The sequence below is a fragment of the Chroicocephalus ridibundus genome, chromosome 22 (assembly GCF_963924245.1).
Source record: "Chroicocephalus ridibundus chromosome 22, bChrRid1.1, whole genome shotgun sequence".
In the NCBI taxonomy this organism is placed as follows: Eukaryota; Metazoa; Chordata; class Aves; order Charadriiformes; family Laridae; genus Chroicocephalus; species Chroicocephalus ridibundus.
Genome location: NC_086305.1, coordinates 1,075,235 through 1,087,457, shown reverse-complemented (window position 1 = coordinate 1,087,457; position 12,223 = coordinate 1,075,235). Strand labels below are relative to the sequence as shown.

Genomic DNA, 12,223 nt, shown 5'->3' with positions numbered 1-12,223 from the left:
CCAGTGCCTTTTGCCAGGGCTCGCAGCCCTGTCCAAGCCCTGGGTGGTAAAACTGGAGGGACGGCAGCCTGTGCTGGGAGCAGGGCAGCTCCTCCTGCCTGAGACTGCGGAAATACCAACTAAAAATCAAAACTGCAGGGTAGAAATCAAAATTGTGGGTAAAAATCAAAACTACGGGCTGTCTCGGCAGGCTTGCTGCCCCTCGGAGGGAAATTGTGGGCAGCGGGGTGTGAGGGGTTATTACAAGTCCTGAGCCTGCTGCAGCCTGCATCGATGTGCTGTCCCTTCGGGAGAAGGCTCCTGAGCAGGATGCCGAACTACTGAAAAGACCAGAAATAAAGTAAATCCGTAATCCAGAAGGTCTTGGGTTTGTAATGCCAGCTGAACTCATTTGCATGGAAACTCAGTCATGTATCTAGACACTGATGCTGTTTCATAAGACTCCTGCGTTGTGGAGGGCTGCGCTTATGGTCCTTTCCATCTTTCTAATTGCGTTGATTAAATCATCAGCCTGAGCTGTGAAGTCAGGGGCACAGAGCCGGAGCTCCTGTCAATGGGGTGACTTTTCCTGCAGATCTGCTCCCTCCTGAGCTGTGTCCCCCCCGGCCATGGCTATGTCCCAGGTGAGCCTGTGCAGAGCCCAAGAGGACAGGGAAGGATATGGGCTCATCGGGGGGAGAGCCCCGCAGCATTGCGTAGCTTCTCTTCATAAACTGCTGTGTGACATGGCTTAGTGCAAGATTCATCCTCTTTTGGCCTCTCCCTGCGATTATAAAAGCAATAATTAATTTTTCTTTTAAAAAGGCTTCCGCTTCCTCTTCCCCCCCTGGCCCCCCCCATCTCTTTCGTGGGCGATCCCATGGCTTTCAGGAACGGTTCCTGTTGACGGGAAAGAGCTGTGTTTGGCCCAAGCTGAGGGGGGGATAAACAAGCAGTTCTTGGGATCCTCTCCAGCGGCTGCCTGGTTTTGTGGCTGGATCTGGGGATGCTGGTGAGATCTTCAACCTGCTGCAGCAAAGGCAGGGGTGTCCCCGTTGCACTGTCCTGGGGCGGGGGGACACATGGTCCCCCTGATGATCCTGGACCTGCTCCTCTTGCAGCAGATGGAGAGTCCATCAAGAAAGAATCCAGGCTGCTCTTCCTTCCAAGAAGAGCCTTCCAGCCAATGGTGTGTCTAATTAGCTTTGTTGCTGATACCTTATTAATAGAATGTCTCTTTTTTTTCTTTTGAAGCCACTGGGAATTTTAGGATCTTCCTATCTCATATTAACTGGCTATTAATAAAGTTCATGATACTGTCACTAATTGGATTGCTTTTCTGCTCAAAAAAAAAAAGTTAAAACACATCTCCGTAATGAAATTCTGTCTTTGAGACAGAAGATAAAATTTGCATGATTAAAGCTTTAAAGGACTTTTTCGAATTGAGAAAATGCTTCATAATTCATCCTAGAGCTTGAAAACTGGGCTGTATCTTCTCGTTGGCCCAGACTTTATTATCAGTGATCGTTTATTAACCGCTTTCTTGTACAAATTTATTTTGGCTTAACAGGACTAGCTATATTTAAACTTAATCTTGCCACCTTTATGACAAAAAAGGCAGGAAAATGGTGAACAATTACCTACATATGAAGCAAATCCATTGCGTGTGGTGCAGTGGATGGTGCTATTCTTGCCAAAATGGGTTTCCCCCGCTCCCTAATCTTTTTCACTGTATAGTTTGTGGTGGAGCATTTAGAAAATGTCCTTTTTGCAGCTGATGTGTGTCTGCGCACATGCTTTTGGGTGGACTTAGGGGGTATTGGGCAGGCACAAATCTGGAGTGCCAGATGTTGGTGTAGCAGCTATTTGCATCGTAAAGTTCCTCCAAATTATATTGGGTGAATTTTAAAGACAAAGGAGTCTGTACGTGCGCTTGACAGGGACAGCGTAATCTAAATATTATCTCCCTGAATTTCTGGCTCACCTATTGCTCTGGCTGCAGGGCGGAAAGGCAATCGGGATGCATCGATGGTGTCCCCTGCAGAGTAAAAGCAAACCGCAAAGCACTTGGAGGGCTTTGTTTTTCCATTTAAACCATTCTGAAATGAGTATTAGCAAGCGTTAATGATGTACAGCAAGAAAAACAATGCATCATCTGGCATGGGCTGGAAGCGTGGCAGAGTACCTGGCTGTGGGGATGGCTCCCGTGCAGAACTCTTGGAGGAACTGGTGCAGGAGCTGGAGTTTGATCTGGTCCAGCACGTCCTTCCCGCATCGCTCCTGGCAGCCTTGGGGGCGGTCTGTTCGCTTATTCCCGCTCTCCTTTTCCTTAGGATGCTGTGCTCTGGTCTGATAGCCACTATGCTTTTCCTAGTATTCAAATTAACGAGGAAGACTTGTGTGTATAGTGTTCTCAATTATTTCTCTCCCTCTTTGATGTTTGTGTACACTAAGATATCACTAGGTCCGTGCTGGAGTTTTCCCTTGGCCAACGCTGTCCGTGTTAAACTTGCTCTGCATAGGGCTCCCTCTGTCCCCTTCCAGTCACAAAGAAGGTTTTTGTCTTCCTTTTGATGGAGTTGAGCTCCTGCCTGAGCTCAGCATCTTTTTTTTGATCTCCCTTCTGGCTGCAAACCTGCCTGGGAACTCACCTTGACTCTTCTGAACTCACTAACGCTGTCTGCCACTCAAAACTGAATACAGCCATGACTCAACTTTTTAAGTAATTGCTCTACGTGTCCCATCAGCCTGGTTTGGTCTCATCACGCTGCAAATACGGAGGTTCTAGTGCCTCCTTCCCAGGTCCATGATAGTCTCTGGGCTCCATTGCTGGTTTGTTTTGGTTTTTTTTTTTTTTTACTGGGTGATGCCAGTTCGTGTCACGTGTCTGGGGAGGTGTTTTTTCATCTCTCTTGGTTTGCACGGGGGCAGAAATCCCATCTGCTGCTCTTTTCCAAGCTGCCCTGTGGCCATAGTGTTTTCCCCAGGGAAATACAGGTGTCATAAGTCCTCCTGTTCTTTTGTTTTCCCCTTATTTTTGTGAAATCCTTAGGAGTGGCGTACAGGCGGACGGTTGGATCTGATCCTCGGTACGCTGACCCAAGGACGGGAGCGCTGAGCGCTCTGCCTCCGTTTGTCATTGAAGCTTTGCGGAAGAGGAACCCAAGAATTGCAATTAGTAGGAGGCACTTCTAGCGCTTTGTACTTTTATATCTAATGAGTGGCTCCAAGTCTCAAATGCGAGGAGCCGCTTGTGTTTTTTTTCCCCTGGGTCTGCAAAGGTCGGGTGGAGCTGCTGAGGAATGATGGCTCAGCAGCTCTGCAAAAGTCAGGCTGTGATTCACTAAAGGTCTTCTGAGATAGGACGTAGGGAGGCTGGGCAGGAAATCTGGACCCAAGGCAAATATTCCATGTTTCCCCTCGGCAGTTCAGACTTCATCTGAATTGCTGAAGTCACTGTGAGTGGGTGAGGAGACGGGCATTGCCAGGGGAGAGAAGAGAGCTGCTTTTTTCCTTACATGTTTTTGTTTTCCCTGTTAACTTGACCCGGTTATATTATTTATTTTTTTTCCATCTGAATAGAAATTATGTCTCATTTGGTCCAGAGCACATGAGAAATACCTAATAACAGGAGAAAATATTTCTGCTGCAAATGGCTGTTGCTGACTGTTGGGAAGTGCTCCCTTCCCTGCAGCAAGAACATTTCAAGTGTCTCCTTGCGGCGAGAGCTGCGTATTGAAACTTTTCTCTTCCAGGGTGAGTCTGTTTTCAAGGCAGCGTTGTGCGCTTTTGGCCAACGGGCCCGTCCCAGCTTGGCGTTAGCCCGGGTGAGCCGAGCTGTTGGCTTCTGCTTGGGGAGGGAAGGAGGCAGCGTCTTTCTCCTGCTGGTAGAATTAGCTCGGAGAGCACCAAGATGAGCGCAGAGCCTTGGAAAAAGGGATCACAACCAGGATTTTAAATACTGTCACGCCACAGGCAAGGAAAGGAAGAATCCCCCTAAGCAAACTGCTGCATTGCAGTGCGTGTATATGCCCTTCTCTGGCCTGAGCTCTGCCAGTGTGACCTGCTGGCTGCTGCTTAAGTTACTTTTTTTTTTTTTTTTTTTTTTTTTAATTCATGCTGTCCTCATTCCTCTGAGCCCATCTGCTGGATGGAGATGAGTCATTCGATAGCACTTTGAGTAGGTGATTTGACAGGTGGCTCCCTAGAAAGCTGTCTTTGCATGCGGCAGCTCTTTCTTTGTGGTCTCTATGTAAGATTACAACCTGAGGTCACTTTGAAGGCTTTCTGCCTCGTTGGGAGCGAAGGGAAGGAGCCCTTCATTGTTCTGGGCTGACTTTCCTGCTCAAAATCAAGGCGATTCCTCCAGTGTTGGGTGGAGAGAGGCTAGATCCCCATCTCAGATGGTGAGGGGGTGGAAAGCTCAGTTTGTTTCTAGACATGTTTTTCTGGTGCACGTGTCTAGAGGCAGCGGAGCACCTCTACGTGCCTTTGCACCAGTACAGCGGTGGTGCTTGGGTGGCGAGTCTCGGATGGGACTGGCCCTCCTCATGAAAGATGGGAACTGGAAAAATAAGGGAAAGAAAGTTCAGGGGAAGATTGAGGGCTGGATAACAGAGTAAAAATGCTCCTGTGAGCTATTTATCAGGGAGACCAGACAACTGAGGTGTCTGGAGGAGCAATCACGTGCCCCAGGACAGGTTAGATCAGTGGTAGAGCTGATGTTAGGGACCAGCAGAGGGGTCTTGCTGGGAGGGGCAGGAGGGCAAGAGCTTCAGCTGCCGTTCCTCTTTCTCTGGTTTGCCCAACAGGGAAGTAAGAAATGGTGAGACGGTGTCTGCCGAGTCACATCCACATTCTGTTTTTAGCTCTGCCACTAACCTGCTCTTGACAGCAGGCAAATCGCTTCCTCTCGTGCTCTTTCCTCTTCTAGCACCGGTCAGTCTTCTCTCCTGGCAAAGTGGCAGCTTTTGGGGGGAGAAAGTCCAGTGGGTGTGACAGTGCTCAGCCTCATGAGGACCACGAAGCTGCTGGGTGCCTCCAGTCCCCCAGCTATTTGGAGCATGAGGATCTGCTAGGGAACATGCCTTCCTCTTCATTACAGGGCTAGTGGTAATTGTTCGTCCCCTGTTCTGCACAACAAACGCTTAGATCTGTTTTCTTCTCCTGGAAGTAGGTCAGAAGTCGCTCAGATGAGCTTGCGCTTTGCTGTGGGCATGCCGATCTCTCCTTAAATTGGGGTGTCTGCTGCCTCTCAGCAGCGTCCTTCCTTAAGAAAGGATGCCTTCCATTTTTAATTAAAAAAATAAAGGCTTAAAAAGCTCTAAGGAGGCAGAATACAGTCTGATGTACAAAGCTAACGTGAGCAGACGGAACTGCAGGCTGGCTGGGGAGAGCAGCATCAAAGCTCTCGCTGCATTCGCATCAGCTGCCGCTGCTCCACGGGAACTGGTGACTCCTCTTTTCCCAGTTCCCAGCCCTGCCGTGCTTGCTGGGAGCCAGAGAAATACCCAAAACAACAAGGTCTCGACATGACGTACACTTTTAATCCCAACTGATGTCTGCTGTCGGACCAGCACCTTCCAGTCTTGCCTCGTTTCCAAGGATTATGCCATGAAGGTGACAATTAACTTTTAATGAGACACTTCGTGTTGGTGCCTGTGCATCGGAGCACAGACACTTGCGGGGGATTGCCATCGGCCTTGAGACGCCTCCAGGCACAGGCTGGTTCTGCGAGGAGCCTCTGCGGCAGCAGAGACATGCGGCATGCTCCGGGAGGACCCCGGGTGTTTTTTCCAGGCACTGGGCTCCTGTTTCTCCCGGGAACACCATTAGGAACAGTGTGTGTTTCCAGGAGGTTTTTTTGGGGCTCTACAGCCCTGCTGTTGCCAAACCCCACTGACCGCACCTGAGTGACTAAATCCATTTACAAGCCATCTATTTTGAAGCTTAAATACACACGCAGCAAGAGTAAATTCTCACATTGGCTCCGTGGAGCTGCAAAGGCCCAGCTGCCTCTTACTGTGATGATAAAGCTACCAGTGAAGATGACCAAAAATTGGACTTAATGCCAGGGAGTGACGCCTTGCTGAGCTGGAGCAGTGGCAATGACTTTACTTAGCTTTTATGGAGCAGCCCATAGATCTGGGCACGACTAAAACTGGGCACCAGCGATCCCAGTTAGCCCTGGTTTTCCTTAACTTCTACCTGTCCCTTCCAGGCTGTCGTGTTGTACTCAAGCTATCTTCATCTGGGGTTTAAAAAACATGTACAGCACTTTTTTTAATTATTTTGTGGGCTGGATTTTTCCACTGGAGTTGCTCTTTCCTGACAAAGGGAGCCAGGGTTTGTCTGTTTGCTCGTCTGTGGGGTTTTTTATTTCTTGAAGGGAACTTTCTGTTGAGAGGCAGAGGGTGGCGGGGAGGAAGAGGAAGGCTTTGATACGCCAGCATCTGAAGGGAGAAGGTTTTCATTCTACTGCAGGGAACTGTTTTGAATGTGCAAGGATGGTGTATGTTTGATGTGCTATAAATAGGGTTGACTTTGCAATGGAAAAAGAAAGCAAAGTTTAAAAAAAAAAATAGTTTTTGTGTTTCTCTTGGTGTGTTTTGCTTGTTTGAGGCTGAGGGAGTTGGGGCTAGTTTCCCATTTTAAGGTATCTAAAGGCTAAAGAGCAGAATATTAAAATCAGTTATGTGAAGTAGCATGGAAAAGCTGCTTATTAGCAGAAAATAAGACTGACTGACGGCTCCCGCATTGCGGGTTGGGCAGACGAGGAGCTGCGGGGTGGGGTGTGCTGCAAACCTGCCCTCCTTGGGTTCTGAGGTGCCTTGCAGGTGTTCCACGGCTGGGGGGAGTTTGGCTGATGGCGTCTTCGCCCTCAGTTTATCATGGATTTTTTGCTGATGATGCTGTACAAAAATCTCCTTTTTCTTTTTTTTTCTACGCATCTTTCACACCTCTGCCAAAGGCAGCCCCTGGGAGCGATGCAGCAAGGCCACGGTGCAGAACGGCCTATCCTATGGCTCTGGGCTGGGACTGCCCATCTCTCCTTGGGGAACAGCCTCAGCTACTGCTCACAAAACCGCTCCCCATCTTCTGTGCTCCTAAATATACCCAGGCACAGCCTGACCAAGCACAGCCTACCACGGGCATGGGCTGGTGCCCCTGGCCGGAACGTTACTGGGGTGATACTGCAGCCAGCACCAAGGGAAATGCGGCTTTGGGGTGGGAGAGGGTGTGTTGGGGTCCTTCTCCAGACCTTTGGGACCGTTTTGGGTTTTGGTGACAGCATGGGCAGCACCAAATGGCTGATACCTCTCTGTCTGATCCATCTGGTTCAAGTAAGGATGCCCCATGCAGCATAGCAAGGGATGGACACTCACATTTCTTTATTTGCTGTTGTCCTGGAGCTGAGCGGATGAGATGAAGGAATGCTGCGTTTTGAGGAAGGGCACATGGATTTTGTGCCACAAGTCGGGAGTGGCTGCGCAGTCCTCCCTTGTCCCAAGTTACGTTTCTCTCCCACTCCCAGCTGTAGAAAAGAAGCCCTCTTCATCACGTCTTTCTTCCCCCTCTGTGTACACATACCATTCCTGCCTCTCCTCGTAGCCAACCTCCTGTCGCAGTGGTTAGTTTAAACAATAGGTCTTTCATTTCCGAAGGTCTTCCACCACGCGCAGTGCTTCGGTGGGTTTTGAAGAGCCAGGGGAAGTCGGGATTGCTCGCGTTCCCACGCCCCTGCGAAGGAAAGTGACGGAAACCCCCGTGAGTAGATGCTCTTTCAAAGGAGGCTGCAGAAACCGCACAGCGTGATCAGGAGTGGCCCATCCCACCCCTCTGGATTAGTTCTCCTGGGGTTGAAGTAGGCAGGATGCCGTGCTCCCGGAGATGGAGCCCCGCACCAGCCTGGAGTTAAGTACACCTCCCTCCTCTCTGATCTCAGGTCAGAGCTATCTATGAGGGCGTGTTTTAACTGTCAGTATCATTTTAATTAAACATGGATGGGAAGCGAGGGATTGATTCCTGGCTTCTGTGTTGGATTTTGCGTGCGGCAGTGGCTTTGGCCCTCTTCCCCCACCCTGCGGCATGGTTTGGTTGGGATGCCAGAGAAACAGCCGTAATATTTTGTAGCATTTTTTAATCTCACTGGGCCGTGTTGCCCAACTATATCGCCTCATGCTAATACTTGTTGTAGGAAGCTTTTGGTTCGGGCTGCTGTGGCAGCGGAGCTGAGGGCTTCTGCTCTGTCACAGAAGCAGCTTGGTTCAGCTTTAACCTTTTAGCGTGTGTCCCATCCTGGCAGGGCTGGGAAATTAAAGAAACTGGAGAGGATAGCTTTGTTCTCATCTTTCATGTCAAGCCAGCTGAAGCGCTTCAGCATAAGCCTGCAAGAGCATATTTGGGCCACTGAATTTGGTTAAGGATTTGCACATCTTGCCGTGCACGGTCCCTTCCCCGGGTTCACGTCCGTCTTGATCGCAGCATTCGTGAGAGGTTATGTCCCCAACCAGGGGAGGCAGACGTATCCCAAGTCTCCTTGTGGCTGCTCAAGAAATAAAAGTGCAGAAGAATTGTCACCACATCTTCAAGAAAGTCCCTGAATCGCTCTCTGGAGGAAGCTGTGCTGGGACGTGCACTGACAGCCTTTCACTGCCCAACTTCACTTCAGCCAAGCTACAGGCAGCACGCGGTTGCTTCCTTCCTCTCCCCTCCTGCGAGCAAAGGGCAAGCTTCCTGGTGAACTTAACGCTTCCCTGAGAAAGCCAGCCGCCAACGCGCCAGCCGCTGTGGGCTTTTTGCAGGCAGAGCGATGAGCTGCATGATATGTCACTTGGAAACTTGGCTCCTGGTCGCGTGGTGAAGCTCTAGGTTAAACAAGGAGCCGGCGAGGGCTTCTCTTGGCTCTTGTCTCGACTAGCGCCAGAGGGGAGGAATCTGCATTAGTTTGTTTCCCTGCCCGACAGATTTGGGGATAGGGATGGAGCCGCTGTGGATGACACACAGTCCCTCCTTCTTTCCTCCCGTGATGAAGCCTTCCAGTTTAATTAGAGCCAGCAGGGAGAGAACCTCAATCTTCTTATTCCTTCTCAGCAGGGCACCAGTAGCATTTCTTGGACGTCAAAAGGAGGATTAAATTAGTCTGCAAGCAAGGGTTTGTTTTTTGTTGTTGTTGTTTTTTCCTCCTTCGCATCTCTCAGCTCTCTGGGAGGGTGTTAAGCCTCTGAAATCACTGTGGTGATCAATGCCTTAGACATAGCACGCAATCCCTGATTACAGCAGAGCTCCCTGCCTGGGGGAGGATTTGCAGTTTTCTGGGCTGCAAATGCATAGGTGGGTGGGTGGGAAGGAGTGGGAATGGAATGGCTTGTGATAATTGTACCCTTCCCAGGTGTATTAGCAAATAAAGGACGTTTCCGGTGCCGCAACCTTTGCGAAAGTGATCCGGGGCGTGCAGCAGCCCCTTTCTTTGGCCAGGGACAGGTGATGGGGGCGAGTTTTGCTGTGCTGACTTTGCCCTGGCAGGCAGAGCAACCGCTTCCTGGGGTGCTTTTTCTAGACTTGGCATATCTGGAGAGGAACATGCACCTCCCCAGCTGATAGCCGGCTTGTTGATGTGTGTGTTGGCAGCCCAAGCACGGAACAGGCATCCAAAAAAGTCAAGAAGTCAAGCTGAGCTTGGTTGCCCATCTGCAAACAGCTATGGGGTGATAATGCCCTTTCCAGCCTCCTTCATGTGCGGGGATGGGCATCCTGGCACACATCCTGGTCCGCATCCCAGCTCTTGCTGGGTCCTGTGGACCTGTGAGGACCTTATCTGGGGGTTAAGCAGGAGAATGAAATCCACAGCTGAGCTGAGTGAACCAGGAGAGCGTCAACCCTTTTTTCCCCCCAGTATCTAAATGTCAAGGGTGAACTACAGCTATCCCTCTTTGTCTGACATCTTGGGTCTTCTGCTGAGCTGTGCTTCCTCTGAAAGAGGGGGGAAAAAAAGGCTTCCCTTGGTGCAGGGGGCTGTTGCCACGTTTGTCAGCCTCGTTGAACCATTGTTTTGGCCCTGCAGTGGTGGATGCTGCGCGGCTTCGTGCTGAGTGGTCTGTTAGAAGAGCTCTTGGGGCTCCCCACCCTCAGACATCAGCATCCTTGGCAGCACTGAAGGGCTGCTGATGTCTCCCCACTGAGATGCAAGAAGCTTCTCAGCCGTGGCTGTGCTGGGAGCCGTGATGTTTGTGCTCAGCACCAGAGCCTTGGCATACCAATGGTCTTTGAATACATACATTTATTTTTCTTCTCCTCCCTGTTTTGGGGTTTGGAAATGGGATTTTGCTGAACCGCTGAAGATCTTGTTGTTCTTCGTAAAGAACAAGCGTTTCGTCTTTCGTCTGCATGTCCTGCTTGGTGACTTGATTTTAGAGGGGCTGAGCGTGGCACAGTAGGTGCAAGCACCCAGGGCAGAGCGGCTGGTGGGGTGTCTCCCAGTGCTTCTGAAACTGGGTAATTACCTAAAGAGTTTTTTTTTTTTTCCCCTATTCTTCCTCAAAAAAGTAAGGAACCATTTTGAATCCCCATGGGAGGAGGAGAGTTCCAGAGGAAGAAAGACTTGGTAAAACCAAGTATTTGATGTTGAAGTAAACAAACCTGTATTGTTCGTCCAGAACTGGAGTTTTGACTACAAATAGGAGAAATCCTGGCAGTGCCCTGCAGCAGGCGTCAAGTGCTTGGGCGTCAGCGCCTGTTTCCTGCACCACTTTTGATGTCTGTGTAGATAATTTGCTGTCCATTTGGACCAGTTTGGGGCAAGATAATCAGTAATTTTGGCCAATCTGTATGAGCTGCATCCTGAGGCGCTGCCACTTGCCACAGCAGCATGGGGCTGGGAAGGAAATGTTCCTCCCCATTTAGGCTGCAGAGAAGGACACTTTTAGGTGGATTTAGTAAAGGCGCTTATCTTTCAGCTCAGGCGAATGGTGGGGTTTAGGGAGCAGGGGTCTTTTGTTAGACCAAGCAATATCTACAAGAAAGCTGATACGCCTTCACACAAATAGCCTAAAACAGCCCTGTCTTTACAGCTTGTCAAACATCTCACCTTTTCGCTGGTTTTAGAACAGGTGTCAGAGACGCTTTGATAAATGGATCTGAAAACTTGACCGTAGCTTCTGCAGATCTCTCTCTCCTCCGCTTACAAAGAATTCAAACCCCTGTGCCCCAGATCCTGAGCTCCTCCAGCGTTTCCCCCAGGAGTGATGGTTTAGGGCTTTGAGATGTCTGCTCTCTCCAGACTCTGTTCTTGCGCTGGCTGCTGCAGGCGGAGTGTGTTGATTCTCTGTTTACTTGCATTTTGCCATGTGTGAAACTCAAGCCTTGGCTCAAAATGGAGTCGAGAGACAATTCTGCTGCTTGCTTTTTCCAGCAAGCGTTGGAGTTGGAGCTGTGTGGTGTGATTTAAGGAGCTGCATAGCTTCTGCTGGGTGAGGATTATCCTGACTGAGCCGTGCTTTGGAAGGGTAGGAGATGCTTGGATTTTTAGTGGGGCAGTGTTAGCAAAGAGCCACAACTTTTTAACATGCTTTGGGCTGATCCTGACACCTCCTTTCTCTTGCATGTGCTGTCTGGACCACTCCTCTTCCCTTTTTGTCCCCAGGACTTACTGCATGAGGTATAAGGGGCTTTAAGGAGTTACTGCTGTGCCTGATTCCTCCTCCCTTCTTTTTCTGCAGCTGGTCAGTGAGAAGGTTGGAGGGGCTGAAGGGACCAAGCTTGACGATGACTTCAAGGAAATGGAAAAGGTGAGTAAGGAACAAGAAAAATCTCTAAAATCACCCATATATCTCCTCTGTGACCCTGAGCTGATCTTCACTGCTGCCGGGTTGTCTTGTCTTTCCTACAGAAAGTGGACCTGACCAGCAAGGCAGTTACAGAAGTATTGACCAGAACAATAGAGTACCTCCAGCCGAACCCAGGTGAGTGCCTGGACCTTTCCTGTCCCCTTCTCTCTGCTCCCCCAGTTTTCCAGGGAAAGCGGCAGAGAGATATCAGAGAGAACCTTTTTGGCCCTGAGGTATTGGTCACCAGCCCATATTTGAGATCAGGCAACTTGGGTGAAGATCCAGATACTCCTCTTGCCCTGTGCCGTGTTCCTGGGCTGTAAGATGCTGCTGTTGCTGTCGAACTGTGAAAGAACAGGCACATCTTTCACCTTGGACTGAGAGAGGCCCTGAAGGGGACCCCTTTTTCTTGGGATGTC

At 49.9% G+C, this 12,223-nt stretch overlaps 1 protein-coding gene across 2 annotated transcripts in view; it reads left to right on the top strand.

Moving 5' to 3' along the window:
* SH3GL1 (SH3 domain containing GRB2 like 1, endophilin A2) overlaps nucleotides 1–12,223 on the top strand; it is a 29,557-nt gene that overhangs the window by 7,021 nt on the left and 10,313 nt on the right. For both annotated transcript variants that reach the window (XM_063358353.1, XM_063358352.1), the window contains exons 2-3: nucleotides 11,697–11,765; nucleotides 11,867–11,939. In XM_063358353.1, coding sequence (XP_063214423.1) covers nucleotides 11,697–11,765; nucleotides 11,867–11,939 — 142 coding nt within the window. The remainder of the gene's footprint in view (nucleotides 1–11,696; nucleotides 11,766–11,866; nucleotides 11,940–12,223) is intronic.